Source organism: Oncorhynchus mykiss, chromosome 10, assembly GCF_013265735.2.
Source record: "Oncorhynchus mykiss isolate Arlee chromosome 10, USDA_OmykA_1.1, whole genome shotgun sequence".
Lineage (NCBI taxonomy): Eukaryota > Metazoa > Chordata > Actinopteri > Salmoniformes > Salmonidae > Oncorhynchus > Oncorhynchus mykiss.
Genome location: NC_048574.1, coordinates 40,070,865 through 40,091,997, shown reverse-complemented (window position 1 = coordinate 40,091,997; position 21,133 = coordinate 40,070,865). Strand labels below are relative to the sequence as shown.

The window sequence follows — 21,133 nt, the reverse complement described above, 5'->3', positions numbered from 1 at the left end:
CAGTGATCGTACATACATACCCCAACCAGAAGCCATGGATTACAGGCAAATATCTCACTGAGCTAAAGGGTAGAGCTTCTGCTTTCAAGAAGCGGGACTCTAACCCGGAATCTTATAAGAAATCACACTTTGCCCTCCGACGATCCATCAAACAGGCAAAGCATCAATACAGGACTAAGATGGAATCGTACTACACCGGCTCAGACACTCGTTGGATGTGGCAGGGCTTGCAACCTATTACAGACTACAAAGGGAAGCACAGCTGCGAGCTGCCCAGTGACACGAGCCTACCAGACGAGCTAAATTACTTCTATGCTCGCTTCAAGGCAAGTAACACTGAAGCATGCATGAGAGCATCAGCAGTTCCGGACGACTGTGTGATCCCGCTCTCCGTAGCCGATGTAAGACCTTTAAACATGTCAACATTCACAAGGCCGCATGGCCAGACAGATTACCAGGACGTGTACTCCGAGCATGCACTGACCATCTGGCAAGTGTCATCACTGACACTTCAACAACACATCTGTCACGCTGATCCAAAACACGGAGGCCCCTCAGGAGTGTTTGATCAGTCCCTCCTGTGCTCCCTGTTCACTCATGACTGCATGGCCAGGCACGACTCCAACACCATCATCAAGTTTGCAGATGACACAAGAGTGGTAGGCCTGATCACCAACAATGATGAGACAGCCTATATGGAGGTCAGAGACCTGAACAGCTAATTAAAGGGTTACCCAGAACCTTCTTTTACGCTGCTGCTACTCTCTGTTTACTATCTATGCATAGTCACTTTAACTCTACCTACATGTACATATTGCACATTGACTCTGTACCGTACCCCCTGTATATAGCCTCGCTATTGTTATTTTACTGCTGCTGTTTAATTATTTACTTTTATTTTCAATTTTTTTACTTCTTAAAGCATTGTTGGTTAAGGGCTTGAAAGCATTTCTACACCTGTTGTATTTGGCGAATGTGACAAATAAAATATGATTTGGTAAACAACTAAAGAGCTCAGCTAAAAGCGCTGCCTGCCTTTGTTAGGCTGACCCCCCACCCCCTCCACCGGGTTGTGTAACAACGTTACTGCCAAAGAGGTGAAACCAGGAGAATTTAATCTGCCACTCAGTGGAAAGGATTTAAGTAAAGACAGACACACATCCACTCAGACTCACACTAGTCAGATTATGGGGACATCTCCCCTTCATAGGGTGCAGCACAGAACGGTTCGAGGAATAGAGGATTCCAGATTGGGTTGATGGGGGATTCTAGATACTAAACAGGGGATTCGTTTGAACATCGAAGTTAGTCTGAATGTCAACAAATGTACTGCGCTATACTCATTAGTTACTTAGCATCTATGTAAGCCTCACTTCTCTAACACAATGCCTGATTGTCAAGTTTGTTTCTTAGTGATTGCTTTTGTTGATGGAAATGTACCATGTTTAGGCCTAGATTCAATCAGATCGTTAACCGGCGAAAGCCGACACCCGCATAGCTAATGTTTTGGTGGTGTCGGAGGTGTAACTGCTTTGGAGCTGTCAAATGGGTGAGCAGCCACACCCGTCCCACTAACATTAGAAGTTCAGAACGTGTGTAGGCTTTCTAGAAATAATGACACTGACGCGGATCTGATTTAATAGAGCCCTTATAGCTTAATGTAAGATGATCTAGTTGCATAGCAGTGAGAGTGAGCAGTGTTCATACATTTGTCTGGTGTCTGGTGTCTGGTTGTAATTATTCATTTCAATTGTGTTTGTTTTCCCTCTCCTCTACAGGGGGAAGATGGATGGTATGATCAAGTGATGCACTTGAGGAGATGAGGAAAAACAAGTCAAGCACATCAGTAAAATGTTCCTGCTGTTTTCAATAAATAACTCTCCTTATTTCCATCCAAACATTTCCGTCTGATGACTAATTCAGCTCCAAACTATAACCGTGTTACCATTCCACCACGCAATAAGACACAATGTTACTGTAAACAAACCCCTGCATTTATTTACATTCAAATGAATGCCAGAAAAAGCATTCCTATCACAAGTGGTCAATTGTTCAATATCATGAAAATAAACAAACCTGTTTGAAAAGCTATGATGAATGTACAATCAATTTCAAACATGTTATATATTAATATTTTGGAAAGCCAACAATGCCTATTCAGATGCAAAAACAAACATTTAACATACATATTTTTATTTAACAAATCCCAACGCAGAAGCATTGACAATGTGTCCAGTGTTCCGTATTATATTCGTACCTAATGCATAAAAAAAACTAGAAGTGTGAAAACAAGAAAATATATGCAAATAGTCTGTCCCACACACATGAACAGACAGAAGCAACGGAAACATGGACACACACACAGATATACACGTGTGTACATACGCAAACACCCTTCACCACACTATTCTACATAGAGATACAACATTTGCATATTTATTAATAAATTAATAAGGTCACGTTAATCTAAAGGATATCATTGTCACTCAGTAAGGCCAAATACAGATACAGTGTATCCTACATGAGCAAATTCTTCCAGGGATCTCAGAGAATTTTATACTGAACAAAAATAGAAAACGCAACATGCAACAATTTCAATGATTTTACTGAGTCACAGTTCATATAAGGAAATCAGTCAATTGAAATAAGTTGTCCCTCACATGACTGGGCAGGGGCGCAGCCGTGGGTGGGCCTATGAGAGATTGGCCCACCCACTGGGGAGCAAGGCACTGCCAATTAGAAGGATTTTTTCTACACAAAAGTTGTTTTTTTTACAGACAGGAATACTCCTCAGCTGTCCGGGTGGCTGATCTCAGACGATCCAGCAGGTGAAGAAGCCAGATGTGGAGGTCCTGGGCTGGCGTGGCTACACGTGGTCTGTTGGACATACTGCCAAATTCTCTAAAACAACATTGGAGGCAGCTTATGGTAGAGAAATTAAATTCTCTGACAACAGCTCTGGTGGATATTCCTGCAGTCAGCATGCCAATTGCACAGTCCCTCAAAACTTTGTGTTGTGCACATTTTAGAGCCTTTTATATTGCGCAGCACAAGGTGCACCTGTGTAATGATCATGCTGTTTAATCAGCCTCTTGATATGCCACATCTGTCAGGTGGATGGATTCTCTGGGCAGAGGAGAAATGCTCACTAAAAGGGATGTAAAAAAAAATTGGGAGAAATCTCAAGATTTGAGAGAAATCTCAAGATTTGAGAGAAATAAGCTTTCTGTGGATATGGTAAAATTCTGGGATATTTTATTTCAGTTCATGAACTCATGATACCAACACTTCACATGTTGCGTTTATATTTTCGTTCAGTATACATTATAACTTTTGTGGCATCCATGTTTTTCCCCATAAGGGAGGTGGGCTTATAGCACTTAGGCCATTTGTCAAAAAAAAAGAAAAAGATGTAATTCTTATTCTTTTTTATATCCAGCGCATGTGTATCTTGAAAGATGAAGATCCCTAGAAAGCCCCCCGTCACAACAGATAGTAAATATATTCCCTTTGAAAACCAACAGACATGACACGAGGAGACAAAAGCATGGCAGAGCTTTAAACGAGCAAGACCAAAAACCATTCCAGCATGAACTACTGTATACAAATGTAGCAGATCCAATCCTTTTCCCTCAAAGCAGCTCCCCCTCCCGTTCAATAAGAACCATACTTTCCAACATTGATAGAAAAACAAAACAGTCTCGAAACAAGACAAGTCTTTCTTCTAGTTACTGATATTGGCTAAATATTGTTTGAAACGCATGACCAGAGACAGTCCAAACACATGTAGAGGAGACAATGGCATTTCTAAGTGCTAAAGAGGATAAGCTGGACTGTCAGGCATATGGGCCTGCAGTGAGAGGTCACATTGTAAGGGAGACTTAAACCGATCCTGCTACAGTCATTTGAATAAACCACAAGCTCTCCAGTCCTCAAACAACAGATGACAGCAGGAGCATAAGTTAGCCTATGAAAAGCAGTTCTCTTAAATAAGCCAGTGGTAATAAGCTCTACAGATATATCTTAAAATATGCCATTGGTGCTAAGCTCTATACTTATATTGATTCAAAGCTGCAGAGCTGAGGTGGCCACTATGCTGTAAGATTCTATGATGGAATTTCACTTTTCCAAATCACCCTGTAAAGAATTCTTCAAAGCTCTTAGTAGCATCCATTGAGATTGAACCACGGTGAGTTCCACAGTATGTGCACTCTGACCTTCCCCTGTTCTTGCATCTGGTTCTAGCTAGCATTGCTCACCGATGTTCAAATGAGGATGGTATGGGGAGGTGTATTTTGATTAAATAAAGCATTATATCTGTCTCTGGTGTGTTCGTGTAGGATGGTGGTGGTAGTGAGAGATGTGACAGTCTCTGTTACGCTGTGGACTCTGCCAGCTTGCTATCACTGTCACCTTCCTTCAGGGAGTGTCTGCTCGAACGCCTCTCCTCTTTGTCCTCTTCACTGAGGTGTCTCCGGTACAGAGGAGGGCTGTGGGAGGAGAGGACAAGAGAGAGCTTTTTATATAGGAGAAACGCTGCTGAATTGAACCCTGCCTGAAAACTATGGGTGCTTGAGATTTGCAAAGGTCACAGGTCACATATTAAGCCTACTGACTCCATCTTCCTCCGTGGGTCAGGGCCAAGGTCAGCAGTATAAGCTGCTTGAATAGAAACACAGCACATTACCCCTTTCAAAGTAACATTCAATGCTGGAGCAAAGATCATGCATGGCTGCCAATAGCCAAACAAACCAAAACACTGCAACATTACTAGATCCACAACACTAGTTTCATGCACAAAAAAACAGTACAGGTTTTCAAAGTCAGAATGTGGACCTGTGTTTTTTCTAACTCAGTTTTGTCCAGTGTTATATTCATTTCTCTTGAAGCTTTCATAATCGCCATATGGTGAGATGGAAGGACAGGCTGAAAATAGAAAAGGTCCAAGGTAGGACAGTTTAGCGTTCTGGTTTACGCTTTCATTACCCTTCGGGGGCTAACACAGAGCTTCGAAGTTGATGAAACAAGGACAAAGCAGTGGTACAGTGACTATACACTACATGGCCAAAAGTATGTGGACACCTGCTCATCAAACATCTCATTCCAAAATCATGGCCATTAATATGGAGTTGGTCCCCCTCTACTCTACTGGGAAGGCTTTCCACTAGATGTTGGAACATTGCTGCACGGACTTGCTTCAATTCAGCCACAATGGCATTAGGTGTTCAATGGGGTTCAGGTTAGAGCTCTGTGCAGGCCACAATGATCTCGACAAACCATTTATGTGTGGACCTTGCTTTGCACACGGGGGCATTGTGATGCTAGACAATTTCGCTTCACAATAACAGCACTTACAGTTGACCGGGGCAGCTCTAGCAGGGGCAGACATTTCAGGAACTGACTTGTTGGAAAGGTGGCATCCTATGACGGTGCCATGTTGAAAGTCACTGAACTCTTCTGTACGGGCCATTCTACTGCCAATGTTTGTCTATATAGATTGGATGGCTGTGTGCTCGATTTTATACACCAGTAGCCAAATCCACTCGTTTGACGGGGTGTCCATCTACTTTTGGCCATGTAGTGTGGCACGCAGACTCTGCAGGAAAGCTGAGTAACACCACCTCTTCAGACCAAGTGGCTCTGCCCACTTGTTTCTATTATTATTGTCATGCTGTTGAAGTAACGGACCTACCGTATGTAAACGGTTCCCCTCAATCCAGCATATTAAATACATGGTGGATATATGCTAATGCAGTAATCAGTGTTCATGTTCAATCAGGTCTACAGTTATGTCTTGTTGAGGCCCGGAGGGAGCACATTTAAAGTGGCCATGCTTGATGGATGGTTGTCTAGTAATATGTGCACCAACATGCAGTTAGCTTCCTCACCATCACCAAGCACCATGTTCAGGGAAGAAATCTCTATTGTCCCTTTGCACTCGTACCCGTATACGGGTTGAAAATTGAAGATTTAGGCACAGATAAACGCCTAAATTGGAACGCAGTGGCCGTACAGTGACATGCTATACTGTACCTGACGTCAAAGCTCTGGCTCTTCGCATGACAGCCGTTTGAAACTTGAGCACCTCTCGCAAAAAGATGTTGTCCCCATCCCTCCTGCTAATTTGGCAACATTTTGGGGGGCACATGTTTTGTTGTCGGGAGTGCGGGAAATGCTAGAAATTAAGATGGCTATGTGTTTTGAAAGATGAGAAGTTGTGGATTATAATAAATGTCGCTTTGATGTCATAAAAGCAAGCGTAACACCGGTGAATCCAAATGTGCACTTCACATTTCCACATCCGAAAGCTCAAGTCATACGCAGTGTCAACGTCTATGATCACTATGTTTGATGTACAGTTACAAGATGACATGTCATCATATCCTGGGTTGTTCTGAACAGAAAGAGCCCGTTTGTCTATTGTGAAGAACATTTGCAGCAGCACAGGCACTATCATCGGTTTGCCTGAATTGCACTGTGAAAGCCTAACTCTGTAATCTCATATTTTATAACTTACCTAGTCATTTTGGCAATAGAACAGACTTTCAAAAACTGCCCACCTGATCTAGATTGTGATTTTTGGTTTGCGTAAACAACAGTAACTGTGTAATTGCGGGATGCAGGGTTGTGTTCCAAACAAAACAACTACAAGTGTGCTTGCCCTAGTTCCTCAACGGCACAGCTAGGAGAGCTCAAAAAACACCTTATAGTTGAAGACTCTTTTTTGAGTCATAAAAGTGCATTGAAATTGCTTAGGAACTGTGCACACTTTGGAGAGACCAGATAGTCCTCTCAAACCCGTATCTTTGTTTTTTGTCTTTGTCTCGCATCTACCTCACATTTTCCAGGAATATTCTTATCATGTTGATAATGTATCTAGACTATCTTCAGATTTCTTTACCAACAAATGCAGCAAAAAAGTACAGTCAATGTAAAACATAAAATCAACAGTGTAATGTTTGGATTCAGTCTTGTGTCAGATGAACTGTTGTGTCCTCGCCTTTGGTCTAATAATTTCCCCTTTCAACTGTTCCTTTCAAATGTTACCCTTTTCATGCATTAGCTTTTCATATTTTCTTCTGTAAGAAGTATCTCAATTTAGCCTTATCTATAGAGGCCAACTCCCACGAGTGTGAAGGGTTAACATGCAGAGACAATGTGTCCTGTTTTATTTCCTCAGGGACGGGAACCCGGCGCCACAACGCATGTTTCATTTAGCAATGGTCATGAGTCATCACTACAATTCAGAAAGAAAGGCATTGTGGTATTTCACATCAACCCGGATACACATCGAGTGGAGGAACACTTATGGCCTAAACTTGTGTTTATGTCAAATGAATAAGTATGTAAAGAAATCAGATACACGTGTTGATGGTAATAATGCTACAAAATAAGTTTGTGGTCATACGCACATCCTTAAAAAACACATAGGTGCTGGGCTAATAAAGAATAATAGTATAGAACACCACTTGATTGACAAGGTTCCATCCGAAATGGATCTTCGTCAGGTCAAACACACTGAGTGCTCATAATAAATATGTACAAAATGACCAAGTGGGTAACCTGGAAGGCAAAACAAATCAAAGTTAAGTGACATACTCAGGCAAGAAATGGTCTGACATCAAACTCTTGATTCAGACCTCTAGGAGACATGGTACACAAACAGTGAATCCAATTACAATTCTCTTCTCGATAATAGATTATCAGTATCTCCGCTCCACCTGGGAGTCATGACATGTTCGATGCCAATGTATCTCAGAGCGAATGTTGTGGCGATATTTATTATGTTCTGGAACCATTCCATGCACCCATTCCATTGTTATTTAATTATTAGAGATATACAAACGTTTGTTGCACCCACCATGTGCCATGGCCGCAATGGTCATGTGAGGTGAAATGTGGATGTTTTGGGATGTGAACGCTCAGTGTGTTTGACCTGACGAAAATCCATTTCGGATGGAAACCTTGTCAATAAAGTGGTGAATTGGGAGCTTTAACAGTGTACGGGCCTGCTTGTTCTATACTTTAAAGTCAACATGCTTGGTTAGTCACACCATGCTTTCACTCCATTCCCAGGCATCACCTACTGCTAGCCAGGGGCTTTAGTCACTATCAGGCTTGTAGAGATATTTCATCACCATGCTGTCCATCTTCTTCTTCTTTTTCTTCTCATCCTTCTTACTTGGGGGTCTCTGTTCAGCGGCATCTTCCTCATCTGAGGCAGGGCGGGCTGGACCTCTCTTCACACTGTTGGAGCTGCGGTAGGAGACGGTGGAGGCCGAGCTGGAGGAAGAGGAGGACTCCGAAGAGGAAGATTCAGACTCGCTCTCTTTCTTCCTGGAGCCCTTCCTGGACTTCTTTCCCTTCTTCTTGGAGCTCTTCCTGCTGTGGCGGTCATCGGAGTCTGAGGAGCTGTCTGAGGAGCTCTTCTTCTTGGCCTTGCCTCTGCGGGAGCTGGAGCTGCTGGTGCTGTGGGAGCTGAAGCTGCTGGAGGACCTGGTGCTGTAGTCCACTGCCGAGCCAGACGCTGAGCGACGCACGCTGGATGCACTACGGCCCAGACCCTCGTCATCCCCCTTCACACTGTTCCGGTCATCCTCATCTTTATTTACCTCATTCTCTTCCTCGTCGTCAGACTCGTCCAGTTTGCTGCGTTTGAACTTGATGGGCTTGAAGCTGAGGACCTCATTGATAGCCTTCTCCAGGTCAGGGTCAAGGTAGTTGCGGTGGGTGACAGCCTTAATGTCAGAGGTGTCTGGGGGGTTGTCGTCAGAGGAGCGAGGCTGGGCCGGGGTGGAGAAGCTGCGGCCTAGGGAGTGGGGGCTGTAGGCAGAGGTTCCCTGACTGAAGGCCATGCTCAGAGCATCATCATCGTCGTCCATGCGCAGGCCGAACTCACTGAGCCGGCTGCTGCGGGCCACAGATATACGGGAGTCAGCCTTGCTCACGCTGCCGGGGCTGCGACCACCAGTGCGCCTGCTCATGCTGGGGCTGACCGAGGTCCCGTATGAATCGCTACGCCCATCATCCTTCCAGGAGGTGCTACGTCGCAAGCCACGAGGGCTGGTACGACTAACACTGGTGATGCTGCTAATGGTGGACATATTGTCATCATCCATGTTTGGCATGGCTCTACGGCTGGACCTGCTAGGGGCCAGGGAGGACACCATGGAGTCCTTGTCAAAGTCAGGGCTGTGTGGGGCCCAGCGGCGCTCCAGACCCTTCCTGGCCCTGCTGGTGGCCTCAGAGTAGGCCTGGGAGATGACCGAACCACGGTCATCATCATCTTGTGACTTCTTCCTGTCATCCTGGTCTGTAGACTTAGACTTGGCCTTGCGTAGGGAGGAGCGGTCCGGGGTGTCGGACTGTTCCTTTAGCGTACTGAAGAGGGAGCTCTCGTCCCCCTGGCCTCCAATGGAGTCTTTCAGGTTGGAACGCTTCCTGTAGCTAAGGGAACTCATCACAGACACCGATCTGCTGTCTACTTCTTTGCCTTCTTTGCCTTCCTTGCTACCTTCTTTAATCTCCTTAACCTCTTTGCCTTCCTTGGCATCTACATTCACTGCATATCTGAGATGCCATGAAGAGGAGGGTGTAGGAACAAGAACACCATGGAAACAATCAACAGAGACACAGAGAAACATAGAGAGAGAAAAGATGAGAATTTACAGACAATGAAATTCTGAAATTAAAAGTTCAGAAGGATGAAATGCATATGATTGAATCCCTGAAGTGTAGAATGCTTGTCAACATTCCCCAAATATTCCAGCAGCATCTAACTGAAGTTCCTGATGACACTTTGTCCTCTGAAGTGAGTGTAATAAGGAAAGTTAAGTGGTGAGTCGATCTGCTAAAGCTCGTCAAAAAGAGCAGGTATATATTTGGGGCTATCCTGTGCTGTCTGCCAGGGGGGAGGAAATGCATTCATCTCAGGCAGAGCAGAGAGAGGGGCCATTTAGCAGGTTTGCCAGCTGGCCTTGGGCCACTTCAATAAATCTGACAGGCAGCACAGCGCCCGTATCCCTCTTCCCTCTGCTGTGCCGCCTGCTGTCATTAGAGGGATGACAGGAAGGCAGAGAGAAATGACACCTAATCTCATGAAATACTCACCCTTCCATTCCACCCTGCCTCAGCTAATCCTGGGCTCTTTAGCTCTCAGCAGGGTAAACTCATATAGAAATGGGATGGGATTGAGGAAGCCATCACTGCTTTATCAGGGCCCAGCCAGAAGGAAGGGGGATGATAACATAATGAGGAGGCTGTCGACTGAGGAGGCTGATAGACAGACAGACAAGTCAAGACAAGACTGACCTGGAGTTCTTCAGACTGCCCTCGTCTGACAGAGTCTTGGTGGAGCCCTTATTCTTGGACAGCCAGGACTTGACCCCGTCCACACGGTCCTCCACCTCTGAGTCCGTGTCCGACTCATCACCACTGTGAGGAAGACAGGAGAGCAAACAGTGTTGTTATGTTGCTGTTGGTGTTGGCAGGAGGCAGAGCTGTTTAAAAAGAGTCATCTGGGAGGGTTAGCGAGGATCCTCCATCGAGGAAAACTGTTGGTTTGGACAGGAAGTACAACACAGACAAATCCTATGTTTTGAATGTCATAAAGACAACAGCTTTCTGATTTAGTTAGTCAGACAGCATCTGTATTCCATTCATTGTGACAGTAACCTGGGGTTGAGCAATGCAAAGGCAGACAGTCACAACAAGCTTTAGGGAGACAACAGCAGTCTGTTAACGTAGAGCGATGACAGACCTAGAATTTTGCACCCAGTCGCAAACTAGTTTACCAGTCAAAATCTAGTGTTGGACTCTGCTACTTCCTGAATATTGATACAAAAAAATATCAGCCACAAAGCTAAAGTTCGCCAAAGTAAGTTTGATGAAAAACCAAGAAGCCTCATTTAAAAGAGAGAAAAAAAATGATATTAGATATTGGTGCATACATAAATATGAATGTGTATAGTCCTGAGTGCTTTCTCTTCCCCTGTTAAATGTATAATCGCTTATGATGGGGGCGGTCGGGCGAAACGAGTCATGGTGCCTCCGAGCACAGCGGAATGCAAATGAATGGAGCTCATGAAGGCGTAATTAACTCTGTGGCCATAGCGAGGCTTTTAGGATGTCTGTGGCGAGTGGCTGAGCGCGGCCTGTTGATGTAGATTGTTATTGGGGCTGAGCCGATGAGATGGCCCTCTAGCCCCGGCCTTGACAATAACAAGCAGTAAACAGATACTGGAGGGAACCCGAGGAGAAATGATATTAGATCACGCTTGGGAAAGGTCGGCGGGAGCATTTCCATCCTGATTCATCTGTTCCTCAATACTGCAGAGGTGAAGCTTCTCTGACACTGTATTATGCATGTGTTGCTTGATGGACGGGACGGACGGACGGACGGACAGGGGAGTAGGAGAGGTGAGGGGAGAGGGGGAGGGGGCCACCCACAGGGGCTAAAGTCTTAGGTAATGGACAAACGCGTCTGGGAACAATTAAGCCTAGCAGTGTTCATTCGTTTCTAGTACCAGAATGAACTATACATGAACATTGACAGAAAAGAGCAACAATTTGGATCATAACCAACAACATTCAGTCTCTGCATCAATCCAAACAACAATTCCAGCGTCTGTTGTGACGTGACATCAATCAAAATGGCACTATTTTGAGATGAGTGATAAACACCAAAAGCAAAGGACAGGTTTCCTTTCTTATTTGACCAGCTTATCTGGCAAGGCTGTGGGACAGGATGCAAAGTGCTTATCATGAGCCAACATAGTGCATCTTATTCAAAGAGGTCTCAGATGATGGCTTTCTTTAATGGTATAGACCGCTGGGCTGCATCGCCCTGCTCACATTTACATGCCTGCTATTAAAGCCTCCCACTGCAGAGAGCAATACAGCGGTATATCATACATTCAATCAAGTCTCCATGAACAAAGTGTTTGTGTTGCCTCCCCTCTCTGCATGTGCAGAACCACATTTACCTGCATAGAGACAGAGATGTGCTCTCAGAATGGCATACAGTACACAGCGGCAGGAAGTAGGGGTGCTGAGGGTGCTGCAGCACCCCCTGATAAATCACTAAAAATTGTGGCCGTCTGGACATGGACATTTGCTACCTTACTAGACTCAGTCATTTAGGGTCTCTCTCATTTTCAATGTATCAAACAAAGCTTTCTGGGGAAAGACAGTTTACGGACTGTCTCCCACATGCAAGGCAAAACTAATCTCTTTTTCCCACAGACCGAAACACACAAACACCTGCACTGGAGCAGCTGTGGGACAGAGGCGCCTTGTAATCGAGTGCTTTGCAAATCGTGTCACACACAATTTATGTCTTTGGCCTCACACCACTGGCTAAGCAGCGCTGAGGCTCCAGGGAGCAAACAAGCACAGAGAATTTAGAGCCCGACATTAATCGCTTATGACAATCGGCCTCCACTGGTTGTATATCTCTGTCCCACATACCTACAGTACATCCTCATGAAGCTCCATAGGGATGGTTCCTGTCTACAGTACATCCTCATGAAGCTCCATAGGGATGGTGCCTGTCTACAGTACATCCTCATGAAGCTCAAAAGGGATGGTTCCTGTCTACAGTATATCCTCATGAAGCTCCATAGGGATGGTTCCTGTCTACAGTATTCTACACTTGCATCCTCTTGGTCCCAGCATTTCCTATCATGGTCAAACAGTTCACTGATTACGGCAGAGACAGGTCCATTAAATCCATGTTATTTGAGCAGTGTGCGCAGTACACTGTGTACACACAGACTCACATACTCTACAGTCTTCAAAGGCCTGTACTGTTCAGGATATGTTTGTGTGATCTTCTTATGGCCGTGAAAGGGTACATTGGATAAAGAACTGCCTGAAAATGAAGAGTGCACTGGAAAGGTTGACACCCTTCCTTCCCTCTTAATGTTTCAAAGTACATCTCAGATAACCTGGAAAGAGACGTCCAAAGGTTTCATACCGATTCATTATTCGTTATCCCCTTCACACGCACACAAAAACCATTCCTACCATTGTCACCTTTTATTGGTGCAATTACTCAAATCCAGATCAAAAATAAGTCCTAATCTACCAGAACATTCCCTTCACAATTCGATGGCAAATCAATTCTTCCATTAATGTTTAGCTCGCTGCTATTACATACAGATCAAAAGGGAGAACAAATTTGCTCCTAAGTAACCATGGTGATCCACTTTCTTTTCTCTTGAGCACAGCTAAGTGAGGAATCCACAAGCTTGATGCTGATGTACAGACAGACACCGTGCACTGTGCTGAATCACATGAGCTGCCTGTCTGATGGCAAATGAATGAATAACAATGAGAGAAATTGACTCACAGGGCAGCGAAGTGTTCTCTCTTGGAACAAGCAATTAGAGGTTAATACTGACACAACTAAAACATGCTGCGAAAATGAACTGCAGACACTAACTACAAATCACATACAAAGCACCCTCTTTCATTCAAAATTGTGACGCACGTTTGCATTCTTCCGTCAAGACATGACGAGCTACACTGGAATTGGAATGTTAACTTTAATTATGGGGCTTTAGAATAAATGATTTTATGTCCGAGTCCAAAGTGATTAAGACAGCACGGTGACTTGAGTAGAGCAAGCTAGGCGCTGCGAAACAAGCAGCTCAGCCTACCACACCATCACAGAGAGTTGTAAACGAGTAAACAAAGACTCAACCTTTTGTTATTAATAGGTTATACTGTATAGAAATCCACCAATGCGCTTGAACACAGTGAAATGAGTTAGTGGGTCCTCAAAAGCATGAATGTAAAATAGCATGTCACATAACAGAGAGTGAAGGTCCATGGTTGTTGCCTAAAATGGGACAATGGTTCATGATATTTCATTGGAGAGTGATGCAGTATCGACAGGTATTCCATGACCGTGTTTAATTCAAAAATAAAATAAAATAGATAGCATTTTTTTTCTCACAGCGGTCAGCATCCCTCAAACAGTAGGTTTGTAGAGATGCTCATCTTAAAGTAGTTAGAACTAAGTTCCTTCCGCTCAAAATGTCATCGTTAAACAGCAGAAGTGCAACGTCTCCCTAATACAGCATCATTCTCTCGTGGGACGAGGATTTTAAAAACTCGAAAGCAAACAATAATGGGAAAAGAAAGGATGCATTGTCTGTTCTTACGTTTTGTTCTTTCGTTTCTGATACTTTGTCACCATGTCTTGTAAACTGGGCGATGAGTGGGAGAGGAAACAAAAGAGAAAGAGAAAAAGAGAGGAACAGAAAAGGAGAAATACAGTTAACAGTTTGAGACCAACCCAACCGGGGATGTAGTGTGCCCCAGGATAGATAGAGCTTCATTGTGTGTGAAAAGAAGACAAGGCGGCTCAAAATAATTTGCTGCAGAAAATCTAATGAACATCTCTCCATACTGCACGGTTTTGGGCAGTGATTCAGAATACCAGCTCACTCATCCTCTCTCTGACCTCACTGTTTAAAAGGGAGTCTAAACTCACTCTCAGAGGCCTTGTATGGCAACAGTGTTTACTTCAGTGGGCCTCAGAGGTAGTGTAACCCTGAACATGCCAATAAAAGAGACCTCAGCAGGCAGCTAAACAAGTGGACAAACCAACAAAGAATCAGGAAACGGGATTAAAGCAGGACAGACATTAAATAACAGGCAGTTGTTTTCTGTCAACTTTATTACAACTTTATTACAAAGAGAATCTGTCCTCCGACTGAAGGAGAGAGGGGGGCACCTACTTGTTCACGAGGTCATCGTCACCGTCACTGTCGACCATCTCATCCTCTATGGCGGCCTGCAAGTCTCCAATCCTCTTGAAGGCCAGCTTGAGATCTGCCTGCAGACTCTGATTGGCTGCCTCCAGACTCTCTATGTCCATTTCCTGATGGATCATAATGCAGAGTAAGTGACTGTCACCCCAAACCCCTGTAAACCAAGACATCCCCACCCTAAATGAGGATATTAGCCCTGTATGACCTAACAAGGAGAGTCCAGTCCAAACGTCAGTACTCTGCTGACTGGGCCCTCTTCCTTACCAGCTCATGCTTCTTGCGGCTGGCCTCGGCCTCCTTCTTGGAGAGCTCAGCCATCTCCTCTTTGATGTCCCTCATCTGTCTCTGTATGCGTTTGTTCTGCTCCTTCTCCCTGTTCTCTCCATTACCGCGGTGGTCTCTCTCCTCCGTCATCTTCTCCAGGTTCTCCTTCAGACGACCTGTAAGGCTCTGGGGACGAGGAGATGGAACTGGGTCAGAACCGCATAGAACACAGCTGAGACATCCAGCATAGGTGCCTGAGCAGTGAGCACATTTCACTTTGAGGTTTTTGGTGTGGTTAATGTAGTTGGAGAAGGGTCAAATTGAGGTCACTAAGAATTTCCAATTGAGCTCAGGTGTGCAGAAATCACAGCTGGCCAGAGAAAGATAGTATGGCTGTCGTAAAATATATTTCCCTCACAGCATTTGTTCAATGACCCAAAATGTGGCCTCACAGCTTGCCCTCTACCTCCCACATACAAGCCCCTCTCTCTTGCTCTCACACACACACTCCCTCCCCCTCCCTCTCACTCTCTCCCCCTCCCTCCCACTCTCTACCCCTATCACTCACTCACTCTCTCCTTTTTCCCCTCCTTCCTTCTCCCCCACACTTTCCCCCTCTTTCTCCCTTTCTCCCCTCCCTCCCTCCCCCTCTCCTTCTTCCCCTCCCCCTCCCTCCCTCCCACCCACTCACTCACTCACTCCTTCACTCACTCCCTCCTTCTCCCCCTCCCTCCTACTCTCTCCCCCTCTCACTCTTTCTCCCCTTCCTTCCCTCCCTCCCTCCCTCCCTCCCTCCCTCCCTCCCCCGTCTCACCTCCAGGCGTTTGATCTGGGTCCTCTCGTACTCCAGCTTGGTCTCGAGCTCACGGATCTTGGCCTCCTGCCTGCTGACCAGGGACTTCTCCACCATGGACTGCTCCTGGAACTCCAGCTGGCTCTGCAGGGACTGCAACTGGAGGGGGGCAACACACACACAGTGACATACTGAAGTACTGATTACACCACACTGAACACCTCCACTCTGCCCTATGCAACCCTCCCTCTAATTCTTCTATAATCAATACTAGGCCTGCATTCAACAGATATGTGTTTGTGCCCAAAATAAATACATTCACCTCTTCCCTTCATCTGCATTGTGAATAGCATCCCCCCTGGCTGAAATGTTGGGAATCTAGCCAGCATTTTTGTTGCCTCAAATGCTAGTATTATCTGATGTGAATAGCCAATAAGCCGAGGATAGGATAACCCCAGTAGCCTCTACAGACCTAAATAACGATCACAGATCCCACTGCACAGCTTTGTGGAGGGGAATAAGATCAATGCTTTGCAAACTTGTTTCGTCTTAAGACTTTTCTCATATCTGATAAGAGGATGAAAGACATACACTAACTAAAAGTACCCAAAATGCACCAGGGCTCCTAATGAGGAGCTTTGCATCTGAGAGAAGGAGGATTTAGAGCTGGCCTTTCATGTCATTAAAGAACACAGTGTTCCTCTCATTGTGGATCTGTTAATCACTGCAGGGCTACAGGATTTAGATAGATACAATAGATAGATAGATAGCCATCTATCGCTGCCTTTGGTGGCAGCTCTTAAAACTCCCTTACAGCAAGCAGAGTGAGGGGTAAGATCAGGCTGCAAGCAGACAGACAGAGCTCTGATCCTCTCCAGGTGAATGTGCTGGTGTAGCTGTAGGTGTAGGACAACCTGTATGATTGTGCTGAGGGCATGATGTCCTCTGAGTGGCTGGTGAATGTGTGAGTAGATGGGGATGGGTGGGGGGCAGGCAGGGGGATTGGGGCTCCCATGGCAGGCAGCCATGGCAGTGTGTAGTTACCTTGTCCTGGATCTCCTGCTTCTCCTTCATGGCTTCCTCCAGCTGGGCCTGCAGGTCACTGATCTGGGCCAGGTCTCTGGCAGACTGTCACATCACAAACACACAGAGATAGTTACAGTATTTGAAGTTTACTTCCAAAACACTATATCCACCAATTTTTTACATTTGTGTTTTTTCATCAGCAATTATTATGCGTACCTTCAGGTGTGTGTAAAATATTACTGTCGTCACATTTTTAATTCCTACATTTGAGATGTCTGAAATGTTCTATTTCTTTTTTGCAAAATGCTATATATACACAAACACACAGACACATCGTTTATCTCAAATGGAATGTTCATATTTTTTAGCATTGTATTTGTCATTTAGCAGACACTCGTATCCAGAGAGACTTACAGGAGCTTCATTGCTCAAGGGCACAAACAGATTATTCACCTACTTGGCTCGGGGATTTGCCCGACGCTCTTAATCGCGAGGCTACCTGCTGCTCGTATCCTGTATATTTTACTGTGATATGTGGTTGTTTCACCTAGCCATCTTCATTTTAAGATGAATACCCTTACTGTAAGTCACTCTGAATAAGAGCAAAAATGTCAAATGTAAATGTTTTACATAGATTTCATATTACTGTATTGAGTTATTTTTTAAAAATGAAATATGGATGAGAGGGATGCACAGTATGTGTCATAGTTCTAGTGCAGGTCTACAGACCAGAAGCTGTGTAGCTGAGAGGGATGCACAGTATGTGTCATAGTTATAGTGCAGGTCTACAGACCAGAAGCTGTGTAGCTGAGAGGGATGCACAGTATGTGTCATAGTTCTAGTGCAGGTCTACAGACCAGAAGCTGTGTAGCTGAGAGGGATGCACAGTATGTGTCATAGTTCTAGTGCAGGTCTACAGACCAGAAGCTGTGTAGCTGAGAGGGATGTACAGTGTGTGTCATAGTTCTAGTGCAGGTCTACAGACCAGAAGCTGTTCAGGGGCAGGGTTACCTGGGAGACGGCAGCCTTGTGTTTCTTCATCAGCTCGTTCATGTCCTCCTGGTCCTCCTCCATACGAGACTGCAGGTCGTTCTTCTCCCTTTGCAGGCGGGACACCTGCTCCTCAAGCTGAGAGAGAGGAAGAGGGGAAGTCAAACTTTAACAGCTGAGCTGTTTTTCAACCAGAGCCAGTGAACGTAATCAATGGTCAACAGCTGGCCAGTCATCTAATGGATATCTATCTACCTGTGGCCTGACCCTGGTAGTGGATTAGTGTGATTTACTATAATCACACCGGATTGGGTCATTTAGACCTGCAGACAGACCTTTGTGGCCAATGCACCATGTATTAGCTTGGAACTAGTGTCCTAAGGCAGATCATCAGATCTACTCTGGAGGGAAAGACACCCAGCCTCTTAGTATGCCATCCCAAACTGGAGACATTTAAAATACCTTTCATAGCCATAAACACACCAATTAGCAGCTCTACAGGGTCACTCTCTGTCCTCTCTCTGTCCCCAGAGGACCACAAGTGTCACTCTCTTCCTGCAATTTCCTCTAAAACACAGAAAGCACTCTCATGGGAAGTGATTATGGAACGCATTAATGAGGACATAAAAAACATCAACAATGCTAATTAAACCATTAGCACATAATCGAGAAATGGGCCATTTCCAGGAAAAACTCAAATGTCAATGATGATGATGGGGGGGGATTTGTGCATATTCGTGGCAGTGTTTTAACACACACTAAAATAGTCTACCCTGTGTGAAAGGGAGAGTAAAAGAAACGACAGGCTCTCCTACTGTTTTTAATAACACTGTTTGGTTTTGTTGTGTAAAAAATGGGGTAAAGCGCTGTAATTACACAAAAACGGAATGATTTCCTTAACAAAAAAATGTGTCGATTGTGTATCACTACAATAAACAGGGTCATCAAGCATGCAATCTCATTAGAATATACCAATCTGCATTTCTGTTCAATTAAATTAAAATTGCATGGACAGAAATGGTTCCTGTCACATAAACACGAAGTATAAAAAACATTAAGAACACCTGCTCTTTCCCTGACAGACTGACCAGGTGAATCCAGGTGAAAGCTATGATCCCTTATTGATGCCACTTGTTAAAAATCCACTTCAAATCAGTGTAGATCAGTTCCCAAACCGGGGTACGGGGGTACGCGCAATGCTGTCGGGGGTACGCCAAATAAAAATGAGATTCACATTTTATTTTTAAACAGTACATTTATATTTCCAGCTATACATTTGGGTGAGGTTTTTTCCCCTCGCCTGAGTAGCCCAATTTCACTGCCAAAAATAACATTTAACATTTAGTGTTAAGTGAAATAACAACACAATGTCAATTACAGGTAGCCTAGTCAAATAATTAACATCCAATCTAAACGTCACTCTCTTGCGGGAAATCTTCACTCTTGCGCAGACATTTAGAAACGAAACATGACATTTAGAAAAATAAGAAGAAGAAAGAAGGGGATAGAAGCGTCTTATATGGTGAGCTACCGAGTGGCTTGGACAGGCAAGGCCCATACTACTGTGGTGGACTTAATTCTTCCTGCTGCCGTGAATATGTCTGGGATAATGCTGGGGGAAAATATCCAAAATAACTTTATCAAACAACACTGTTTCACGACACATCAGAGACATGCCAGGAGATGTTTTGAAACAATTACTGCTTCGCATACAAGCCAGTGAATTATTGGCGTTACAGCTGGATGTGTCAACAATCAATCAATCAATCAAATTTATTTTATATAGCCCTTCGTACATCAGCTGATATCTCAAAGTGCTGTACAGAAACCCAGCCTAAAACCCCAAACAGCAAGCAATGCAGGTGAAGAAGCACAGACGTGGAGGGCCTGGCACAGCTCCTGCTATATGTCCGGGACGTTTATGCAAACCACTGGAAACCAGGACAACATGAGAGGATATTTTTAAAGTACTGGACAGTTTCGTGACATCCAATGGACTTTGGTGGTCAAGATGTGTTGGTATCTGTACTAATGGCGCAAAAGCCATGACAGGGAGACATAGTGGAATGGTAAAGCGCGTGCAAGCAGTTGCTCCCGACGTCACTTGATGTTAAAGCAAGACCCCTGAACTCTCGTTTATTTTCTGTTTTTAATTGAGAGACGAGCTTAAAGTTTTCTTTACTGACCATAATTTTCATTTGTCTGACCGCTTGCATGATGACGAGTTTCTCACACGACTGGCCTATCAAGGTGATGTTTTTTCTCACCTGAATAATCTTAATCAAGTATTATAGGGACTCTCCACAACTATATTCAATGTGCGGGACAAAAATGAGGCCATGACTAAGAGGTTGGAGCTCTTTTCTGTCTGCATTAACAAGGACAACACACAGGACTTTCCATCATTGTATGATTTTTTGTGTGCAAATTAACTCAGGCTTAAGGACAATATAGCGAAGCACCCGAGTGAGCTGGGTGCGCAATTACACAGACACTTTCCCGGAAAACGGATGACACAAACAACTGGATTGGTTATCCATTTCATGCCCTGCCTCCAGTCCTTTTATCGATATCTGAACAAGAGAGTCTCATTGAAATTGCAACAAGCGGTTCTGTGAAAATTGAAATTAATCAGAAGCCACTGCCGGATTTCTGGACTGGGCTGCGCTCAGAGTATTATGCCTTGGCAAATCGCGCTGTTAAGACACTGATAACCTTTGCAACCACGTACCTATGTGAGAGTGGATTCTCGGCCCTCACTAACATGAAAACTAAATACAGGCACAGACTGTGTGTGGGAAATGATTTAAGACTCTCTCCATTACAACCCAACATTGCAGAGTTATGTGCATCCTTTCAAGCACACCCTTCTCATTAACCTGTGTTGAGTTATTCACCATTTGTGATGAACAAATAAAAGGTTTTATATGTAAGATGTTTAAATAAAGAACAAAATAATTGATTATTATTATATTATAATTCTTGTCCTGGTCCTGTAACAGCTCTTTGTCACTTCCCACAAGCCGGGTTGTGACAAAAACTAACTCATATTCTTATGTTTAATAAATGTATTGTATAGTGTGTATGGCTTACAATGATAGAAAAAAATAAACATTTGAGAGTGCGCTGACCCAGGTCTAGAGGGGGTATATGCAGCTGGAGGTTGAATGTTCGAAGGGGTACGGGACTAAAAAAAGGTTTGGGAACCACTGGTATAGATGAAGGGGAGGAGACAGGTTAAAGAAGGATGTTTAAGCCTCGAGACAACTGAGACACCCAC

The 21,133-nt window shown here is 44.4% G+C and overlaps 1 protein-coding gene across 10 annotated transcripts in view; it reads right to left on the bottom strand.

Moving 5' to 3' along the window:
* Positions 1–1,970: 1,970 nt before the first annotated feature.
* The window catches only part of LOC110533873 (unconventional myosin-XVIIIa), a 106,986-nt gene continuing 87,823 nt past the window's right edge, over positions 1,971–21,133 (bottom strand). For 6 of the 10 annotated variants that reach the window (XM_036990257.1, XM_036990258.1, XM_036990252.1 and 3 more), the window contains 9 exons: positions 17,875–17,991; positions 16,882–16,965; positions 15,859–15,996; positions 15,045–15,230; positions 14,748–14,890; positions 14,169–14,213; positions 10,312–10,434; positions 8,088–9,570; positions 1,971–4,490 (listed from right to left, as the gene is read on the bottom strand). In XM_036990257.1, coding sequence (XP_036846152.1) covers positions 8,103–9,570; positions 10,312–10,434; positions 14,169–14,213; positions 14,748–14,890; positions 15,045–15,230; positions 15,859–15,996; positions 16,882–16,965; positions 17,875–17,991 — 2,304 coding nt within the window. In that variant the 3' untranslated portion in view covers positions 1,971–4,490; positions 8,088–8,102. The remainder of the gene's footprint in view (positions 4,491–8,087; positions 9,571–10,311; positions 10,435–14,168; positions 14,214–14,747; positions 14,891–15,044; positions 15,231–15,858; positions 15,997–16,881; positions 16,966–17,874; positions 17,992–21,133) is intronic. The other 4 variants (XM_036990262.1, XM_036990255.1, XM_036990260.1 and 1 more) reach the window with 3 other exon arrangements.